General features: G+C 42.9%; 1 protein-coding gene across 2 annotated transcripts in view; it reads left to right on the top strand.

The window, feature by feature from the left end:
* grik2 (glutamate receptor, ionotropic, kainate 2) overlaps nucleotides 1-20,163 on the top strand; it is a 382,659-nt gene extending 362,496 nt beyond the window's left edge. For both annotated transcript variants that reach the window (XM_024267614.2, XM_024267615.2), the window contains one exon: nucleotides 18,227-20,163. In XM_024267614.2, the coding sequence (XP_024123382.1) occupies nucleotides 18,227-18,474 (248 nt within the window). In that variant the 3' untranslated portion in view covers nucleotides 18,475-20,163. The remainder of the gene's footprint in view (nucleotides 1-18,226) is intronic.
* Nucleotides 20,164-23,125: the final 2,962 nt, after the last annotated feature.

The raw sequence follows: 23,125 nt of genomic DNA, 5'->3' as shown, positions 1-23,125 counted from the left end.
CTGGAAAACATGCCCTCCACCAGGGCATCTGCGACAGTCTCTCCTTCCTGGTCTGGGATGGCATATGCTTCCGGCCATTTTGTAAAGTAGTCCATGGCAACCAGAACAAATCGGTTACCTCTGTCTGTGCGTGGAAACGGGCCCATGATGTTCACTGCTACTCTCTCCATTGGTGCCCCTGCTGTCAGCTGCTGGAGCTCAGCTCGGGACCGATCAGGGTGACCTTTACGTGCTGTACAGATGTCACATCGCCGGCAGAAGTCTTCCACGTCCCTCCAAAGCTGACCCCAGTAGAACCCCTGACGGATGTGACGGAGGGTCTTTGACACGGCAAAGTGTCCAGACCCTGCAGCTCCATGGTAACCTTGGAGGACTGAGTCTCTCAGCGTACGAGGGACCACCACCTGCCACTGTTCTTCACCGGTAGCCGGCTCTTTCCAGGCCCTCTGAAGTACTCCATCCTTCAGTCTCAAAGCATCAAACTTTTCAAAGAGTCCTTTGGAGCCAGGAGAGCACCCTGCCACCTCCTCCCACTCAGGTTTGCGGCCGGCCTCCACACACTGCAGCACTGGTTGCAGGTCAACATCCTGCTCCTGATGTGCTCTCCATTCAGTGGAGTCCACGCCCTGTACCAGTCTGCAAACTGGCCCACTGCTTTCACAGGTGTGGTTCTGCTCCTCTCTGCTGATTACTGCTTCCCGAGCCTCCCTTTTCTCACAGTACCGGCAGCCTGCCAGGGCACAGGGGTGTTGAGACATGATGTCAGCATTAGCATGGCGGGAGCCTGGTCTGTGCTCCACTGTGAAGGGGAATGAAGCCAGCTCCTCCAGCCAGCAAGCAATTTGACCTTCCGGCTCCTTGAAGGTCCTCAGCCACTGCAGAGCAGAGTGGTCCATCCGGACTGTGAAGGGGAGGCCGCACAGATAGTATCTGAAGTGGCCTATGGCTTTGAGAACAGCCAGGAGCTCCCTGCAAGTCACACAGTAGCGCCGCTCCGCTCTATTGAAGGTCTTGCTGAAGTAAGCCACCACCCTCTCTCCTGCTGACCCCATCTGGCTCAGCACAGCCCCCATTCCAACATCACTGGCGTCTGTATCCAGAATGAAGGGTAATTTGGGATCTGGGGGGGTCAAGATAGGAGAGTTTGTCAGAGCCTTCTTTAAAGAGCTGAAAGCCTGCTCACACTCTCGCGTCCAAACAAAGTCACAGTCCTTCCTCTGCAGGTGAAACAGAGGGGCAGCAATGCAGGAAAACCCACGAACAAACCGCCTGTAAAAGGAGGCTAACCCCAGGAAGCTCTTCAAGTCTCTTAGAGTGGTGGGCGTTGGCCAGTCTCTCACAGCTTGCACTTTCTCCTCCAAAGTGCTGATGCCCTCACCCCCCAATCCTGTGGCCCAAAAACTCCAGTTCTCTTCTCATGAAGCAGCACTTGTCGGGGTGCAGCTTCAGACCTGCTGCAGCAATCCTCTACAAGACTTTTCTCAGCGATTCCAGTGCAGCCTCGAAAAACTCCCCGTGCACCAGAATGTCATCCAAGTAGACCAAACATTCCTGACGGGTGATGGAGGCCAGCACCTTCTCCATCAGGCGCTCAAACGTGGCTGGAGCGTTGCACAGGCCAAAACTGAGCACGCGGAACTGCCACAACCCTCTCCCGGTGCAGAAAGCAGTCTTTGGTCTAGCTTCGGGGCTGAGCGGCACCTGCCAATATCCGCTGCGCAGGTCCAATGAGGAAAACCAAGATGAGCCAGACACCAAATCCAGAGACTCATCTATGCGGGGCAGCGGGTACGAATCTTTCTTGGTCACCCCATTCAGCGGCCTGTAGTCCACACAGAACCGCATTTTCGGACCCTTCTTTTTCTTGACCATTACAACCCCTGAAGCCCAGGGGCTGTCTGATGGCTCAATGATGCCACCGCGCAGCATTTCCTCAATCGCACTGTCAGCAGCCACTTGGTGGGCGAGGGGGAGGCGGCGGGGGCGTGTTTTGATGGGGCGAGCATCTCCAGTATCGATCTCATGATGAACTAGGTGCGTCAGCCGCACCTCATCCTCAGAAAGTGCAAAGATGTCTCTATACTCCAACAGCACCTACCACAGCTCTTCCTTCTGTCCCGGCTGCAACCCATCACAACTGCGCCTCCAGATCTCCTTCACAGCTGCCACTCTGTCAGCCTCAGCCTCTGCGTTCCGCTGATCTGAAGGCAGTGGCTGCGTCTTGATCTTAGATTGAAGAGCGGGGGGTAGCGGAGTAGAGTAGGGCGGGGCCAGGACCTGTTGCATCTCTACCGCCCTTGATGTCTCTTGGGGTGAGCTTTGGGTCAGAATGGGTCGGACCATTTGCACCTTAGGCCCCCCAGGGAACTCCAGCGTATTCCTCCCTAGGTCCAACACACATCGGGCTGCTCTCAAAAAGTCCAAGCCCAATATGCACTGATCCTGCACAGCTGCAACCCACACCTTACAATCCACCATCAGGCCACCCACTCGAATGTTCACTGTCCCTCGACCAAGCATGGGAGTCAAGTCCCCGGTCACAGTTCGTAGCTGGACAGCTGTGGGCTCCAGTAGCATATCAGCTGGAACGATGTCAGGCCTGAGCAGGGTGGCAGTGGACCCTGTGTCCACAAGTGCTACACAAGACACCTCCTTTATGGTGATGGAAACATGGCAAAAGTCCCCAACATGAGTCCAGCCCACAACTCTGGTCCACTCCGCGCTGTTGTCTGCTTCTGGGGGGAGTTGAGCCTCCCTCCCCTGGCTGTCAAGGTGGGCTCCATCTGCTAGCAGATCATCAGGGTGGGACAGGCGAAAACGGGTCTGTGTCGTCCCTCCTAAACAGACCCCGGACCGTTTTCCTGACGGTCCGCACGCTTGGGGCACCGCACACTTATGTGTTCACCCTGGCCACACACCCAACAGACAGGGGCGTCGCGGCGGAGGCGGCTACCCTTTTTTGGGGTCTGCACGGCCACGGCTCGGATCAGTTCTGTGAGCTCTTGGACCCATCCTGGTTCCTCTGGTTCGGGGGCTGCTTTTACCACAACCCTCACAACAGGGTTGTAACCAATGTCACTACTCTCAGCAGCAGCTCCAACCAGCTCTCTTTTTAGAGCTGTCTCCAAAGCTTCTTGAAGGGTGCAGGGGTGGGCCAGTTGCGTCTGCACTCGCAGGTCCCTTGGAGACAGGGCTCGGATGAACTCATCCCTCGCCAGCTCACTTTGGACTGCAGCGGGCATGTGGGGATAGGCTCTTCTTGTAAGAGCTTCAATGTCAGAGGCCAAAACCCGCAGTGGCTCATCCGTCCGCCTCTGTCTGTTTGCCAGCTCTGAGCGCAAAATTGCAGGCTGGCTAAATTGTCCAAAACGTTGCTGCAGAGCTCCAACCAAAGCCTTGAAGTTGCCCCGTTCATCTGGACTAAGCAGCAACAGACACTGAGAGGCCTCGTCTGTGAGGCACAGAGCCAGCTGAAGCACTTTAGTGTCTTCTGACCATCCAGCGGCCCGAGCTAACAGTTCCAATTGTGCATAGAAAGCTTCCCAGTCAGCCTTACCGGAGTATTTTGGCGTTTTCATTGGAAGCTGGTAGCACAGGGCGCTGCCATGTTTGTTTACATCAGGTTTGTTGTTGTCACTTCCGGCGGCGGTGTTCGCGCCGGCACCAAGGTGAGCTGCGCGCGCGCCGAATCCAGCGTCCGCGGCCATCCTCCTGGCCGCTTGTTTCAGCCGAAGCATGTGGTCATGCTCGCGGGAAAAATCCGTCTCGCGTCCCGGAGAAGTCGCATAATCACCATACTCCATCTCCTCCTTGATTTTCGGGCGAGCGCCGGTCCTGTGCCGCTGAACGGCCATGTCGCGCGCTGCGCTAGCTTGAATAAGTTAGCCGAAAACGCCGGTGTTTGACTTCTGACAACAGTGTAGCATCCTGCTGGATGCAATAAAGACACGGAGGCGACCGTTTCCAATCGTAGAGCTTTTAATAACTTTTAACGGTTACTGTCGGCCGTAACCACGCCGAATACAGCACAAACGACAATGATAACTCTCATTCGCTCGTCCCTCGTTCATCAAGTTTTCATGCACCCGCGACCCCCCTTATATTGTCCTGCTCCTCCGCCCACTCTCACACTCATCCAATCATACTGGAGCAACGATGTAACACAGAACACATTAACACATATAAAAGAGCCCCAACAACGTTAGTCGCTACAATACATTGTGTTAAAACTCAAAGTAAAACGTTTTTCTTCACAAACGTGATAGTAAAGCTATGAATATTAAGAGATTATTCTTACTTATGTCAAACTATTTTTATGGATGTCACTCTACAGACTGAACTCCTACACCGGCACACAGCTGCTGTTCAAGCCTGGCCAATTTTTTAACATTCCTTTTGGTTTGTAAACCTATACAAGGCTTAGGTCAGTTTTTCCTCAAAATATGAACAATAGTTTTGTCTGCCATAGAAACGAGTGAGTTATTGTATATAAGACAGTTCACTGATGCGTTTCTGCAGCTGGCAGTGCACTGAAAAGTTAGCTTGAAAATGTTTAATATATGGAAAATATCTTAAAGGGGCCCTACCATAATTTTCTTCAGCCTTTCAGAGTGAACTATATCCACATATATGACCATATATTACATTTGGACCACTAAAAAACAAATTATTTATGAAATATTAGATACATTTCATGAATTCTTCCCTACCCGGAAGTAAAAGGGCTCGATAAAATGCAGCGACAGCTCCGTCTGCCGCTGCTACTGTCTGCGTCATGACGTCATCCCAGAGAAATCCGTGTCTCTGTATTTCTCCCACGAAAACAACCCAAACTTCTTCAAAGATGGATGCACATATGATATATCTGCCTTTAGTAGGTCTGGCCATTTCTGAACTCCTTCACAATACAAACACATGCAGGCTTCTGCATGGCTGTGCGGACCGGGGGTCAAGTTAGCATCTTAAGGTAGCCTCTTAAGGTAGCCTCTTAAGGTAGTGCTGCGGAAAAAGTAACAAACACCTATTTGAGCTGGAATTTATTGAAGACAGGACACAACTGGAATATACACGGTATTCTCCATCTAAAATTAAAGTTTTTTTTTTTGGGTGATTATCACTGGTAAGGGGATAAATTGAGTGTTGGTTTAGTCTGGGGGTGGAGCTTGCAGCACTGACTCTTTCTGGAGGGAGCAGTTTGAAACGTTCTTACATCAGCACGTTTCACTTGCTCGTTTTCATGGGTATGGGAGGGGCTGCTGCAGACAGTGCAGGTTTTTATAAGGGTTACTCTTAAATGTATGAACAGATCAAAATACCACCTTGGGGTTCTTTATAGTGAGGAATGAACAGTGAAATGCATTTAAAACCTCAAAAAGTAGAATTTTCATGGTAGGGCTCCTTTAAATGAAATCACATATAAAACTGGTTTAGTTACGCCATAATTTTCTGTAGAAAAGAGTTGGAGTTACAATTAAACAGTTTTTGTCAGTTTCAATTAGTCAGATTTTAATGACAGCTATAGTCAGGTCCATCCTCTTTCTCCTCATTCTGTCCCTCTCCTTTTCCCTGCTGTTCTGTCCTCTCTCTGCACCAGCTGTGAGGGCTGCACATTGACTTGGCTCTCAGGGTGCAAACACCACCGGCTGTGAAAATCATCACATCAACACAACACTCCCCTACCGTATTGCATGTGCATTTATACACTCAGAAAACATCTCCAGATCAAATGCGCCATCTTGGCTTCTTTTGTTTGTCTTATGTTTTAGAAGTTTATTTTCACTCAGATGGTTAATTATTAAATATATCAAATTGCTACTGAAATTATTAGCTATAAATGATTGTGTTTAGCAGCATTCACAGTAAAGACAATTTGGCTTTTCTGTGGTCCAAATCTATTGTTCATCGTACTTGGCCCCGACTGATGGCAAACATCTGAACTCTGATTATAGCATCATTGGCTTGTGGAAGGTTAACTATTGCAAAGCAGTCATACTTTTTTGGGGTATCACACTCTACTATTACTGCCATTACCAGAGTTTAAAGTGTTTAAGGACTAAACGGCTTGCCCATGTACTAGCAGGAAGTGGCTGGATTTCATGGATAAACACAGGACTCCTTCTTAGTATTAGTAAATGATGATCAATCAATTAAAATTGAATCATCCAGTCCAAACTGAGAAGTCCCACAGCAATCACTGAAGCAAAGGATGGTAAGTTCATCCCCTTGGAAGTCACTGTCACTGTGGCTGGAGATGATTTCCTGCATAGAAAGAAAAGCCTGAGAATCTTAGCACTTAGTTGTTGCTGTGGATGCACAATTAAAATAGTTTATGCATCAAACAATGTAGCCATGAGGGGACCAGGTAAGTCAGCCCAGATAAGTACAAGAGGTTGTGTCGGGAAGGGTGTTTGACTGAAAAAAAAAATAATAATTGTCAAAGCAAATATGGGAATCAGACCTATGATATCCATACTGGATTGGTCAAGGCTCAGGTTAACAACAGCTGCCACTGATGAAGTCCACTGACAGGGTGCTGACCAGTGATGTGCAGTCAGTGGAGGCAGGTGAGGCACAATCTGCAAAATAGCCTAAAAATGCATAAATGAATATAATTTTAAAATTAAAAATAAAAATCAAATGTTATTTTTTAGACATGTCTTTTCTATGATTACCTTTTTTGTGAGGTTTTTATTTTCCTTGAAGAAAGCACCGAATTTATGAGTTTCCTGTTCAAATTCACCAGACAGTGCTGGGCGAGGCAGCTGTAGCCCCGCCTCCCCAACGACGCACACACTGACTGTAGCTGACGCATGTGCTGTATTGTTTCGGGCTTTCCTCATCATAAAAGACGCTTTATTTTAAAATGACCTAGTTTGCTTACGTCTTGCCATCTGTCTGATTACACTGATACCAGTTTGTGACTCATTTAGTCTTTTTATCCTCTAAAAATTTGCTTTAAAAACATACTAGGTGAGGTAGACAGTCCGCTGGCCTCACCGCAGTACACATGCCACAAGACAGAGGGCACTGGTGAGCCCAGAGAATGTATGTGACACTGCGGCTAAAGAATAATAGAATTAGCGGTAGCAAAACAAATGCAGCCGTCCAGTTGCTTTTTAATGGTTTTTAGCATCATTTCTAAATGGAGGATTTGGTTTTTAAAGCCCTAAACTCAAGAATGTGTTTAGACACGTCACTGACAGTGATCTCTACTGAGACAGAGAGACTTTTAACGCTGAAGAAAGAAAGGAAGACTTCTACAAGCAGAACATTCATCTGTTTCTTCAGAAGGAGCAGCACAGACTTCATTCATCAGTAAAAGTAAGTCAATAACAACAATTTTGGTGATTTTTTTATGCTACAGTTTATAAACAGAAGAAAAATGTTAAAATGAAATGTTAAACAACACACTTTGTCAATCAAAAAGTGAATAAGGTGCTCTGTAGAGTTTATACATCTGTAAATCTGACTGATGACATCAGTGCCTCACCAACCGTGAACGTCACCACACATCACTGGTGCTGACAGTTGAGACTTTGAATGTTGGAACTATGACAGGAAAGGGTAGAGAGTTAGTGGACATGATGCAGAGGAGAAAGGTAGACATACTGTGTGTCCAGGAGACCAGGTGGAAAGGTAGCAAGGCTAGAAGTTTAGGAGCAGGGTTCAAGTTGTTCTATCATGGTGGAGATGGGAAGAGAAATGGAGTAGGAGTTATCCTAAAGGAGGAGTTTGTTAGGAGTGTTGTGGAGGTAAAAAGAGTGTCAGATAGAGTGATGAGTCTGAAGATAGAAATGGAGGGTGTGATGTTCAATGTTGTTAGTGGGTATGCCCCACAGGTAGGATGTGAGCTGGAAGAGAAGGAGAAGTTCTGGTTGGATCTTTATGAAGTGATGATAAGCATCCCTGGAAATGAGAGAGTTGTCATTGGTGCAGATTTCAATGGTCATGTTGGTGCAGGAAACCGAGGTGATGAGGAGGTGATGGGCAGGTTTGGTATCCAGGAGAGGAAAGTAGAAGTATGTAAGTTTGTAACAACTTTCTGTAGAGAATTCAGCAGGCCTATGGGGAAGATCAGTTTGTGCTCCGACTTCCATCCACAGCCTAATGGTCAGATTGAGCCAATCAGGACCTGGAGACTACTCTGCATATCAGATGCTCCAGAAACTACAGCACAATATCAATCCAACTTCCCTGGGCTAAATATTCCCACAATTCTCAGGTTAAATCCACTGGGTACTCCCTCTTTCAGGTCGTATATGAATTTCAGACTCCACTTTTCCCCAACCACAAGCAGTTAGCATCTGGTTGCTAAAGAACCGGAACAGGCTCACAGCAGTATTCAATCCTTAATGGCCCCTGCTCCTAAGTATATGGACATTCTTCTCAAGTCAATGGAGGCTCCATGAAGGTAATTTTCTCATTGGTCCCTTCACCATCAGCAGGATCATCAATCCAGATGAAGTCCAGCTGTTTCTCTGACTTACCCTTAGAGTTAACCCGGTGTTTCATGTGAGCTAAAACATAAGAGTAAGCCCTCTTCAAGCCACATTTTTTCTGTCACATTGATGTCAGGCCAGTTTACACTGTCAACACTAAACTTGAATGGGATTAAAGTTGGTCCATAATGTATATTTCTGAAATAATTCTCTGCAGTCTAAGTATTTCACCTCAAACACATACCTATTCCGGGCTCACGTGGCTAGCATTATGGCTCCGATGCGAGCATGCATTACTTAACTTTAAAAATGCAAGAGGAAATCCCACTGCAGACGATAACATGTGACCTCTGCAGTCTGGCCTCTGTGGTGCTGTGAATCAGTTTTGTTAGGTTCTCCACAGCTGAACTACAGCAAATAAAGGGGGATTACGGTACTTCCTATTTAAATGCCTGGTTATTGCATGAACCTATGAGAGTTTGGAGTTTCGCAAGGTCAGCAGCAGCCATCCAATGAGCCATCTGCTGTAGCTAGAGCGCTCCTGTATCGCACCTGAGGTGTAATGCTTGCCATGTGATCCTGTATGGCTATATCGGTTGTTGACCCATCCATCCATGTGTTGGCACATGGATGTTTACTGACATCATTCTTTCCTTTTAAAGTGACATTTGCATCTGCAGGAGTTGCAGCAAGATTTGCATTTTCCATTTCCAGAGGATTGCCTCAATATACTGCTTTTGGGGAAGAAAGATTTAATTGTGCGTTGTGTCAATCCTCTGAACTCGTCCTTCAAAGAAACTCCACATGGACAAAACAGAAAGCTAAAAAATAAAATAAACTGCTGCACTGGTACCAGAGGAAACAAAAACACTTGCATGCAAGAAAAACTAAGGGACTGGTCAGTGAACCCAAAAATTCAGAAATAAACCTCAGAGGGCAAAAATGACCCAAAAAAAAATGTCCTCCACAAAAAAAACTGGAAGGTCAGGTGTAGATAAAGGGAAAAAAAGAAAATCACCAACAGAGATAGGATTTCCTCCAGAATAAAAACAGGCCAGGGCACCACTGATTAAACTCACAGTTGTTCAGAGCTGTAAGTCAGATCAGGAACAGGAAGTCAGGAAGCTGGGCATTAGGGTGGAAAGTAGTGTAGAATCTGACAGGGGAAGGGTGGACAGACAAGGTATAAGTAGCATTCAGAACAGGTGAGGCAGATGAGTAATCGAGGCAGCTCAGCAAGGCAGGGAAAGAAGGCGCTGAGCTGAGCTCAGGCATGACCCGTCATCATCAGACATCGATTCCTCATCTTTTTCAATCCATCCATCCAGCTTCTTTCTCTCATCTGGGGCTGGGTCTCAGAAGCTCTCTCTAGCTCTCTCCGGGTGACAGAGCTTCTCACCCTATCTCTAAGGAAGTGCCTAGCCATCCTCTGGAGGAAACTAATTTCAGCCTCTTGTAGTCGGGATCTCGTTCTTTCGGTCTTGACCCAGAGCTCATGACCATAGGTAGGTACTGGAACGAAGATCGACCGGTAAATTGAGAGCTTTGCTTTCTGGCTCAGCTCTCTTTTCACCACAACGGACCAGTACAGCGATCGCAAAACACCGTTCCAATCTGCTTGTCAATCTCACTCTCCGATCTTCCCTCACTCAAGAACAAGGCCACAAGACATATAAACTCCTCCACCTGAGGCAGGAGTACTCCACCCACCCAGGGAGGACACACTACCTTACTCCGGTCGAGAACCATGGCCTCAGACTTAGCGGCTGGGCTGACCCTCATCCCAGTCGCTTCACACTCGGCTCCAATGCATGCTGGAGGTCCTGCCTCAGTGAAGCCAATAGGACAACATCAACTGCAAAGAGCAGAGATGAAATCCTGTGGTCCCCAAACCAGACCCCGTTCAGCCCCTGGCTGCACCTAGAAATTCTGTCTTTAAAATATATGAACAGAACCAGTGATAAAGGACAGCCTTGTCAGAGTTCAACATGCACCGGGAACAGGTCTGAATTTCTGCCAGCTATGTGGACCAAGCTCATGCTCCAGTCATACAGAGACCGGACAGCCCTGAGTAAGGCTCCCCGGACCTCATCCTCCCACAGCACCCAACCACAGGACAACACAGGAGAGGTGGTCGAACGCCTTCTCCAAACCCACAAAAACACATATGGACTGGATGACCGAACTCCCACGAACCTTCCAGCACCCAGAGGAAAGTGTAAGTATTCCTTCCACCACCCGACGTCCCCAGTTGAAGTCAGCAGCTCCCCACCTGCACTGAAAACGGTGCCTGCAGAAAACTGCTTTCCCCTCTTGAGTTGCCTGATGGTTTGCCAGAATCTCTTTGAGGCCAACCGATAGCCCTTCTCCATGGCCTCACCAAACTCCTCCCAGGACCGAGTATATGCTTCTGTAGCAGCCAAGCTGCAGCTCGCCTAGACTGCTGGTACCTGCCTGCTGCCTCTGGAGTCCCACAGACCAGCCAGGCCTGATAGGACTCCTTCTTCAGCTTGACAGCATCCTGTACTTCAGGTGTCCAGCACCGGGTTCGAGGGTTCCCCTCCCGACAGGTGCCAGAGACCCTCCAACAACAGTTCCAGGAATCAGCAGAGACAATAGAGGTGGAGAACATGGTCCACTTGGGCTCAATCTCAACAACCTTGTATTCAAGGAACCTTGTATTCAAGGAATTATGATAATACAAAAAGTAATAATTAAATCATCTTCATTTGCTAATGCAGTAAAAATCTAAATATTCTCATTAAAAAAGACAATTAGTGCGGATTCTATTTATCAAAGAATGATTATAAAAATAGAAAAAGTAATAAGTAAAAATCATCTTCATTAGTTAATGGAGAGAAAAAAATCTAAATATTCTAATAAAAAAATACAATTTGTGTAGATTGTATTTATCAAAGAATGATTATAATAACACAAAAAATAATAAATTGAGAAGAAAAAGATCAAGAATTTGAGCAGAATCAGTGCTACATCACAGCTTAGGAACAAGTTTAAGGCCACAGCAGTGGGGAGCTAGACCACTGACAGTCTCTATATGTGTCAATAAGCCAGACACAGAGATGCATGTGAGAAGCCTATTCAATGGTTTTTAAAAAATAAGTAAGCAGTTGGTCCCTTTTTTCTGGTTGATAATACAACAAGATACATTCAAGTTTCAGCCATCACAGTAGCGCTCATCATCATCTATAAGAGGAAACGTCTGGAGCAGCAAGCATGGGTGCTCCCACCCAGAAGAAAGTGATTTTAGGAAATGATGGTTGGTGATTTTACAGAGAAGCTGTGAATCGAATGATACCACATGACACGCTCAACTTTTAAAGAGTTGTGTGATGCTGTGGGACCTCTCGTGTCGCTCCCTGGGCAGGGCTCAGAGCAACCACTTCCTACCAAGAAGCACATTTAATTTTTAAAAAGTGTTTCTACTGCAGTTTTGCAAAATATTTCAATTTCAGTACGCCCCAAAAATCACACCAAGCGCACAATTTTTACAATAAATGTTAATTACAATAAATGCCAATTTTTTCGAAACTGCAGTGTTTCCTTAAAGCACATTTATTGGTGTAAATCCAATTTGCGCAATTTCATAGTAAATGGACACACAGCTAGTGTAGACAAAGCAGTGGAGAATATCTACGTTAATCCCTAAATCTCTCCCAAATGGCCCACTTCAAAGCCAAGAACTCTAACTTGCCTATGTGAATGTGGTCGTTTTCTCTGGTGTTCTGGATCCATAAGCAATCACTAACAATTTTCCATTCTGCTTCGGATAAAAGGAGTATCTATGGAGAGAAAGTAGACTCATCCAATTTGTGTGTGTGTGTAATTCTTGCTTTGTAACTGATACAATACATTTTGTGTGTAACTTTGTATACTTGCAAATGTGTTTTCACATTTATAAAAAACTACAAAATACAAAAGAAAAAAAACAAAAAAAATTTGCTCACACACAACTTAAAATACAACAAATTGAAACTAACTACACACCTAAATCTTTAAGAAGTATGCACAAATCACCTGATTCCCACAAAATCATATTTATGCACAAATCTGATTTGAGCCTCTACACATCTCCAAGTTTTGAGTGTAAACATTGTGTTTAAATGCTGCTAGAATGCTGGGTCATCAGAGTTTTCTTATCAGTTGCTTTGAGCTTAAATTGTGAATAATATCTGGTGAAAACTGGTGATATTTAGAATAAGATAGTCTAAAGATGTTTTCAAAACACTCAGCACTATAGTTTCTCTGTTGTCATCGCTCTCTTGTGGCTGCACTTTGCCTGCCAGTGTCTTCACCGCAGCGAGGTCCTCCTCGACACCCAGAGAGCGTAGTGGGACGATCAGCCCTACGTGCCGCTCCGCTTCCTGGGTGTGGAGAAGGACCTGGGACTGCCTGCTTGCCCCAGAGAGCCAGGCGGCACGGCAGCACCCCCCTCCTCTTATACAGCAAAGGCCAGTGGGTAAGTCTCACTCAAACAGACACATATAAGTTACAAATCAAAAAGTATGCTCACAGCTATTTTTTACATCTATAATCAAAAGAGAAATCACTAACAAACACATATCTCATATTTATAAGATACTACAAACAGCCAACACCGAAGATTCACAGCACATAAAAGGAAAATGGGAATTGGAAATGAACACCATAATCGAAGATGAAGCCTGGAAATTAACAATTCAAGAGGGAAACAAAACTACCAACAGCCCAACGCTGAGGGAATTCGATTGGAAGACAAAAGTTCGATTCTTTAAGACACCTTCAGTTGTGTTGAAATTTATTGGGACATTAGATAAATGCTGGAGGGGATGTGGTCTTGTCGGGGACCATACTCACTTATTCTGGGATTGTCCTAAATTGGTCAATTTCTGGAAAGCGTTGCAAAATGAAATTGAAAATTGCTTGAGTATTAAAATAGTATTGGAACCAACTTCAGCTGTATTGGGCATATTTAAGAGCAATATTAGCTCCAACTGTAACTTCTTTTGTTAAGAATTCTGCTGGTCATCGTAAAGAAAATGATCACAGCCTCTTGGTGTAAGACACAACCACCCACAATTACTCAATGGAAGAACAAACTGAAAGATGTATACAATATGGAAGAAGTCACAGCAAGACTTCAAATGAAAAGTGATAGATTTAGGGATAAATGGCTCCCAGTTCTAACATATATTTCAAGGGAATAAGGTGGCCCATATGGGGGGGGGCACCATATGCTCCATATGTTTCCATTCTTTAATGTTTTTTTTTGTTTGGTTTTGTTTTGTTTTTTTCCCCCTTTCTCTTGAGCCACGATGGGAAGCTACCTTTGAATGTAAATTGACAACATTATAGGTAGAAATGTGGCATTGTGAACAATCCAAAGGTTAGATGGAATCTACATTTATGATTTTACTACATTTACAGGTACCTGAAGAAAAAATTTTAAGTTTGTATCTACTTTTGTAAATTTTGTACGGTATGATTACTGATGTGCACTAAATGTTAATAAAAGAAGTTAAAAAAAAAAAAAAGTATGCTCACACAAGTCAGATGAGTCTATTGTCTCTCCACAGTATTCCAAACCCCTCCTTCAAGACCTCACAGTGCAGAAGGAATAGCAGTACAAATTCACAATAACCTAACACTGGGGGTTGACAAAGTAAGACCTCTGGTGCCTGACAAGGTAGTTATGGATGTTCAACCAGCCACACAATAAGATGAGTTGAATGCAACTGTCCTTCATTTTTTCATCCTTTTCTCTTTGCAAAGAAGGTCACATGGTGGTTTTGCTATTTGGGAGAAAGTCTGTATGTACCTAAAACTAGGAAATAAATCCTAATAACTTCCTCAGTTCTCCAAAACTGGTTGGAACGTTTTTTTAAAGCCAGCACTGAAGTAATATCTACAGGATCCATTGTGCAGTAATCTTTTTTACGAGTCCTCCAAAGAATCTGACTTGATTTTTGAAAATCTCCTATTTCCTAGGTGTACGTTTTTCTCTGTGTTTTTAAAAACAATATAAGACATATTTAAGACAGTCAAAATAATCTTCAGAGGGTTATGGAAGTGTACAAGGTTGTCATCTAAATCAGTGTTTTTCTACCTTTTTTTGAGCCAAGGTACACTTTTTCAATAAAAAAAAATCCTGTGGCACACTAGCATCCAAAAAGGTAAAAAATTTGGGTCTGTATTGATGTACATTCCCTCCACAATCTCGTGTACATTTTTTATATTAGTGGGAAGCGCCATTGCAGTGCAGAGGTGCTGTCACTTTAACCCAGTGTTTCTCAATCTCAATTCACTTACCATCCCCACTACAAATTTCTGCTGCAAATGCCATTTGCTCAAGTTAAACATATCTCTTCAAAAACAGTCTGCTTATTATCATTAAAGAATGATTTAAAAAAATAAAAAAAAACAAAAAAAACTTCTAAATAATAATCAGTTTTTATCTATTTTTTTTAAGAATCCTTCCAAATCTTTCCGACAAAGTAAAAACTACGGTCTTTCCTGGTTTCCCTCCACAATAGTGATGAATTCTGTCTCTTCTCATTTAGTTCTTTTGCATTAGCTCTCTGAAAACAGTGGCTCTTTCTGCTACTAAATTGATTTTAGGTTGTTTTTTTGCTTTATTTATTTTTTATAAACTACTATATAAGAATATACACAAAATCCATAATGTAAACATGATTTTATTAACATGAAGTGTAAATTATGTATATGTTGTTATTTATCCCTTCCAGATAGAATGTACAAAATGAATGATAATAGAACTAACTATTAACTATTCAGTTTTGAACGCTATACATTTTAAGCTTTTTTCTTTTTAAACACATTTGAAGTGAACAACACAAAACTCAGCAACTACAACCCAAATACAAATTAAATTGTGGAAAACCAACGAAGACTTTTATTCACATTGACATTAAGAAAGACAAAAGAGTCTCAGCTTTGAGGATGTCATCTGCTTTCTTCTCTCAGTGATGATCTGCTCTGTTTTAGAGAAGATTCTCTCAGTTCTCAGGTGTCTGGACAGGTTGATTGTCCAGCCATAAATATATATCAAATATATATATACATGTATATACATATATAGACTGATTTCTTGCAGACTCTGTTCCTTCATACTATCAAGAAAAGTCAAATGATTCCAGTTTGTTCTTCTTTTCTGATGTCTCTCATTGTCTTTACGTTTTGTGTTGATGTTTCCTACCTCTCTCTGTTTGGCTCGTGCGCTGCTGCACGTGTAACACCCCCCACCCCACCCCATCCAATGCTCAGCGTGCACACTTTCTCTCTTTCTCTCCGTTTCTTTTCATCCTTTTTAAATATTTTTCCATTGCAATTCCTGAGGTTGACAGTCCTCCGATCATCAACTGTTTAGTAACTAACACAAATGGCATGATCCCCGGGTCATCCCGCGTCCCCCACCACCTGAGAAAGACCGCTTTAACCCAATGCATCATAAGGGGCTGTAGTGCATAAACTCACGCAGATGCCGGCATACTGTCGTTTCTGAGCTTCATTCTTTTGTTCACTTTTTAAACTGTCTGACATCGGATCCCGCTGGAAGCTACACCGCTAAACACGAGCTTTAGCTGTTATTTTAGTTGGAACTGAGAGACTTTATGAGCCGAATCAGAACAAGGAAGTGAGGACTTTAACCACTTCTGATTGGTCAGATTGATGACATGTGATCAAGCCTCCAACAATGATTGGCGGAGACAGTTGAAGGGGGCGGGACTTTTCTAAAAGCTGAGTTTGAGTCTAGTTTTGCGGCCAGATTGCAGTAACATCATTTGATTAGTCATTTATAGAATCAAAGAAATATTTATTTTACCATCTTGCATATTCCAAACTATCCAGTGTTAAATCAGGGTCGTTTGGATGAACACAGAGCTGATACCATAGTGATGGTAAATGGGTAATTTCCCGTGGCACACCAGACCATCTCTCACGCACACTGGTGTACTGCGGCACACTGGTTGAAAAACACTGATCTAAATATGATAAGCTAATCTCATCTTGCAGACCTGCCAAACATTGTCATCCACTCATATAAACCCTGATAAAGGTTAGATAAAGACTCAATTCTCAGTCTGAATGAACAGTTTTTAATCATTCATGATCAGTCATCTCACATAAGATGAAGAAACAATTGTGTTTATGTAGTATTTAGTAGAAATTTTCTAAATGGTAAATGGTGTGTACTTTTACTGTATAACACATGTGTCATGTGTCGGCCCTCCAGATCATTTTATTCTATTGTTATTAATGACCCGATGTTATCTTGCGCTCATTTCTAACTTGTATAATTTTGACAAAATATATTTTTATGGAGAGTAAAATATTGAAAGTTATTTAAGGTTTAAGTTGATTTATTCTAAAATAATATTCCTGCCTTTTTATTATTCATAATTATGTTAAAAAGTTATGGTTTTAATGTTTTAAAAATGTAGTGTTAGAAATGTTTATCCTGTTTGCCCCACGACCTAAGGTATGTTATGGATTTTGGCCCCCCTGCTGTACAGCAATTTACTACTTTCTAAGAAAGCTCAAAGCTCTGCAGTCTCAGTCCCATTCACCCATAAACACACACATTCACACATCGATGACAGGTCCACTGACGCCAGCCTGTAACCACCAGGAGCAACCGGGGGTGCAGTGTTGGTATCTCATTGTGTATGTTTTGCACAATGAGATACAATGAAAGCAGTAATAGTGAATGAGTCGATTTCTCAGCTCGGTTCTCAGATATTCTCAGTGTGTTGGTAAGAGTTTGAAAATTGTTGAAAGCGTGAGCAGATTAGTGATAAACTGTGGGCTTTGGCTTAGGGTACGCAGTCTTTTGACCCTCAGTCACCTGGCTTACATTCACCTCCCAACAGCTGCAAGGAAGCTGTCTGGTAACAACAGGAGCTAAGCTACGGTAGAAGTTGTCGTATCAGCTGGCAGGACTTAACCAAATAACTACTTTGTTTTCAGCTATTTGAGCTGAGCTTCCTATTTAATGAGGAAATAAACAGTGCTTATTATTTTTACAAAATAAGGTAAAGAAATAACTACAAATCTAGCAGGAGAAAGGGAGCAGAGAAGACACGGAACTAGGAGACCTTTCACATGCTAAGCCATTAAATTCAATTCATTCTGAGAATAGAAAAAATAAATACAAAAATAAAAATCAAGAGGAAAAAAATAGTTCCAACAGAGAATAGCTCAACATAAAACTAAAAAGTAGAGAGACATCTAAAGGGAATTCATCAAAGACAAAAAAAAGATCATGGTTCCTTGCTTTAAACTGCACCCATCAGCTTACGATGCAGGACATTGCTCTTAAAGAAAATAATTACTTAAAAAAGCTTCAAATCAATCCATTCTTTAATCTTTTAAGGCACCTGTATGTGAAAAGTGTTTCAGAAAACACGTAAACACCGAATCCAACACAACACAGCCTTTCATCTTTATTCTTTTCTCCTGAAGCATTTCATCTTCAGACACTCACAGGTGTGGACCATTAAAACCATGACATGAAATTCAGCTGTTTATGAAAACCCTGCAGGAGCAGTTCAACCCTTCTGCACATGAACAGATCGACTGTGAGCACCATCACAGCGGATGGACTCACTTCATCCTTCTGGATCCCATCTTACATCTTCACAGTGTCCTGTGGTGACTTTTACATTGAGTAATGTGCGATGCTCTAGGGGAGGGCAAGTCTGTCCTGCTTAAACTTGACAAAAGAGCCATTTGTGAAGAGTAACATAATCTGCCTTTCTTTGGGTCCGCAGAGGTCGTTCTGCAGGACTGTGGTGGACGAGCTGCGAGTTTCCCTCAAGTGCCAACACCGGCTCAAACACAAGCCTCAGCCCCCCATACTGGTGAAAACCGAGGAGGTCATCAACATGCACACTTTCAACGACCGAAGACTGCCAGGCAAAGAGACCATGGCCTGAAGACGGAGTCCCTCTCTCAGTCGCTCCCTGACCGTGAGGCAGGGTGCAGAGAATGCTGGGAAAAGGGGATGGGGAAATGGTAAAAGGCCCAAAAAAGGCCGGACCGACTGAAAGCTGGATTGCAGTTATAGAACTAGTGCTTTTGAACTATATTAATGGAATCATTCTTCATAATTAGATAGGTTTAAGAGATTCATCAATATTTCCTGTGGAAATATCTTGGATTTGGGGGAAACTTTAGCAAGTCATCTTATTAGACCTGGGAAGACAACCACGAGGCTAATATCCAGTCTTTGGAAAATGAGGAACTTTCCAGAAGGAAGAAAATCTGTAATCTTTTTGCCAGGTCTTTTACTGCACAAGTCACAGCGCAGAGGCGATTCAGACAGCGCGTTCTGCTCTGACAGCCCACAGATGCTCAGATCTGTGAGCAAACACGCTAAAGCTGAAACAAGAACACTCCAAAATGTGCAGAGGTGATCCTTAGTCAAGTAATAATGATCATTTTATGGTATTGAATGAAACCTCGAACGGTAAAATTATATATCATCCATCAGGCAATAAGTCAGATCAATTGTTTGTGTTTATTGAGATTTATAATCTTTAATAGATTTGGTGATTGTTAAAAGATGAATTTAAGGCAAAACTTACTTTGGTGCAATACTGTTCTTGTCCATGTTTCAGTTGGATCTCCACACAGTGAAGATATGTTTTTGGGGGGGCTAGCATGGCCTGATGCGTTCTTAAAGTTTCTTTACATTTTTCTGCTCGGGGAGAGATATTTAGGTGAACCCCGTCATGCTCGTTCTTCTTGGCCGCCATGTTGATCCCCTACAGCACAGAGAGGCTAAACCAACATCCACCATGCTTACTCTAGAAACCCAGCTTAAGAAGGCTCTGCACCCAGTACAAAGTCGAAGTTCCAAGTAATCAGCACATACTATTGTTGAGTATTGAGTGTTTATTTATCAAACTCTTTATTTATACACCTTCCTTCCTCTGTGTGGTTTTGTTATGACTTTTCTAAGCTCATAGGCCAGACTTTCACTTTGCACTCTTTGGCTTCTTCCGTATTATTTAACCATACAAATACAATTTCTATGAAAAGAGTTTTTGTACAAACAATGACAAAATTTTTTAAGAAATTTTATCAACACAAAACAGTGAAGAATGGCATCTGACAGTGGGGTTTCATGACCTAGTCCTACAATAAACTGGAGCTGATACACATACACATCCCTGTCCAAGACTCATGCACGCGCACACACACACCCACGCACGCACACCCCCACGCATGGTAAAACACACAAACATAGCTGAAACTGACAGACTTAAACGAAAAAACACACTCAAAACATTCCAAGATGGACACACACCCTAAAGCTCAAGCGCGCTGCTGTAGAACATGTAGGAAGTGACATTATAGAGAAAAGGGGGAAATTGTACTATTTTTACCATATAAAGGATTCTTATTAAAAAGAAAAAAGGTATTTTTAATTCCCAAAATACATATAACAATTATACCAATAACTCCGGTTAGAGCAATTGTGTAGTCTACACGAACAAGTAGATTGAACATTGTGAATGCTGCTCTGGATAAATTGCTAAAATTCAGAACTGTGCAATTTGTGTGTGACAGATTTTAACAAGGAAGGTTTAAAAAAAGGGACACCTCATTCAGTTTTGAATCTTTTTGTGAAAACAAGGTGCTCACAGTAAATTCTTGAAGTTGTTGCACAGGTTTAAAAATAATAAATGAGTTATTCACAACTTTCTGCTTGTCTGTCTTCTTTGCTCAAAATTGGTTCAAATTTGTTGTTATTTGTTTAAAATGCTTTAATATAAAAGATGAGGAATGACTTCAATTTGATTCTGCACTCATTTAATTCAGGTTATTATCCGGGAGGCATGTGGTTCAGCTTTAAAATTATGTTCTAAGATAGACTGCGACATGTGGAATCTGGCAGGAAAGGATGGCAGATTTTATCCTGTTGGGAATCTTAAAGTAATTAGTTATAGTTATAGTTACTTTGTCTAAAAAGTAATTAAGTTGGCACTCAAGTCCTGCATCTTAAAAGTAATTGGCTACTCAGTAAAGCAACTCAAGTTATACATTTTTGGTAAAAATAAATGAATAAATAATTTGTAGACTGTGTTCCCGCCAGTATAAATGTTTGCTAGTATTTTTTTTCAGTCACGTGACTTCCAGTTTGTCACAAAAACTCCAACAACTCAAGATGCTTGTATGAAATCCAAAGGAGGTGCTGTACGGTGTCCCTGACATGCAAATCACATCAACAAGTCACTTAACACAAAGACATTTGGAAAAGACTGAATGAAATATTCAAAAAGGAGAAACATTTCAGAAATGAAAAACAACCAGAAAGGTTAGGTACTGACAGACATCGCTGATTGGATAATCATGTTTGTGCATCATTTGAACTGAAAGTTACTTCACCAGTGGTCTCCAACCACTGGGCCGCGGACCACTGCCAGTCTGTGGATCAACTGCCACCGGGCCGTGGAAGAACTCATAAATTATGAACGTTTTTTTTTTTTGTTTTTTTTTGTTTTTTTGATTCAGAAATCTTTATTTTGAAAATCAAGCGGATTCTCTTGATTAGCTTAAGCGGCGCGCTAAAAGCAGTGGCGTGTAACAGAGAAAAGTTGCATGTGGAACCTTTCTCTGCGCATTAGTGCAGCAACAGAAGAACAGGTGATTCCCACACCGTACCTGTCTGCAGAGAGACGTGACTTTCATGATTCTAATCTTTAGAACGATCGTAGAAATGATCAAACATTTCAGAGAAGTTTTGAACATCTTTGAATGATTCAAGTGTTTCCAGGAGAAAAAAAAGGAGAGGAGCAGTGCGCAGAGAGCAGGGCGGGCGAGGAGAGTGGAGGAGAAACGGAGATGGGAGGGGGCTCAGTCTTAATCATGAGTCACAAAACGGTTGGGGACCACTGATCCAAACGACGGTGTACCGTAATAATCCATGTATTTCTTATTGGTGTATCACATTGAAAATGGAGCACACGGGTATTTAATGTTAAAAATAATTAATAAAGTTTTGGTCTGAAACAGAAGGGTCACCTGCACTGTTCCCTCTAAGCTCCACACTGTGCGCAATCTGTTCTGCACACAGCATAAAATGTATTCTGAACTTGAAATAAAATAATCATATAAGACATGCATTCAGAGACTGACAGATCAAAAACAGGTGCTGAAGGAGACGAGTGTCCAGGATAGGCTGAGTTCAGATTGAAGGCAGTATTCCAATGAATTTTGTCGTCAGATCACCATCAGTTTGACCGCACGCGGATTGAGCACTCCATAACAAGGGAGGATGTTTTTGGACTTTTTTCCACGGCCAGAGCGAGCCTCGCGCTCAACAGGCTCAAAACTCGACTGCACGCCTTTTAACCAGGACCAGAAAGAAGGAGCACATCACTCCAAATCTGAAATCTTTGCTTCCAGTCAGCTTGAGGACCGATTTTAAGGTTCTTTTATTTGTTTATAACAACTTAAATGGAATGGAACCTTCATTTGTATCAGGTTTACCTTTAGTTGATGACCCCCCACCCCCACCCCCAACTAGCAGGTCTGCTGGTGGTTCCAAAAGTCAGAACTAAAACCCAACAATGAGCCCACACTTCAGCTCTGTGGACCTCCTGCCTGAGAATGTGAGGGTTTCATCCACTGTTATTGGATGCAACCCTCACAATAATTGAGTCATTTTCTTAAGCTTGTATGGGATGTGTGTACTGACTTTGTATTTGTTTCTACAGTATTTATTTCATTGTCTGTTTGCTATTTTAACTACTATTTCTGTCTTTTGTTTATTTATTATGGAAAGCACTTTAAGATGCTCTGTAGCAGGAAAAGCACTAAACAAATATAGTCGGCAGGATCCACTTCCTGAATGTTTCTTACTTTTCATTGTAATTGTTGAAAATCACTTATGTTGAACCCAATTTGATGATAATTAATTAGTTAATCAGTTTCACCCTTTTAATAAGCTACATGACATGTAAAGATCGGAGATTTCAGACAGTTAAAATATAGACGTGGCCACAGAGGGAACCCCAGTGATGCTCACGGCGGTCGAAGGAGCGCTCAGTGAGTTTCTGTGTCTGCTCAGACAAAAATTAGAGGGAATGAAGAAGTAGTATGTGTACATTTCTGAGCTCCCAGTAGATAGCCATAAAAAGGTTATTAGCCATAAATCAGCCATAGAGATCAAACCGACGGCATAAAAGCTTGTTGGGCGTTTGAGCCTCTGCAGCTGACACCATGATTTGATTGGATAGAATCTAGACCAATCAGCAGGCCGTTTGGTGGCACAACCCTCAGAGTCCACTGAAACTTAAGTGAGATGTGACAACGCATCTCAAACGCAAAAATATTTTTTGAAAGCAAAATATGGCCATGTTAGTAGTTGGAGTGTTACTGATTGTTTGGGGTGGACGGGTGTCTTTATGCAGCTAACCAGCTCAAACAGGTGCTTCTCATTTAGGATAATAAGTGGAGTGGAAGCAGACTATTTAAAGGACTAACAGGTCTATGAGTGTCAGAAGTCTAGCTGATAGACAGGTGGTCACATCCTTATATGCAGTTGTAGCTTTCAAAAGAATATACTTTTTTTTTTTTAATCATGTAATGTGATTTCCAGATGTTTTTTTAGATTTTATCTCTCATCGTGCACTTGCACCTAAGATGAAAATGTCAGACCC

This window comes from Oryzias melastigma, linkage group LG16, assembly GCF_002922805.2.
Source record: "Oryzias melastigma strain HK-1 linkage group LG16, ASM292280v2, whole genome shotgun sequence".
Classification (NCBI taxonomy): domain Eukaryota; kingdom Metazoa; phylum Chordata; class Actinopteri; order Beloniformes; family Adrianichthyidae; genus Oryzias; species Oryzias melastigma.
Note: the sequence above shows the minus strand (reverse complement) of the source record. Positions and strands in the feature narration are given on the sequence as shown.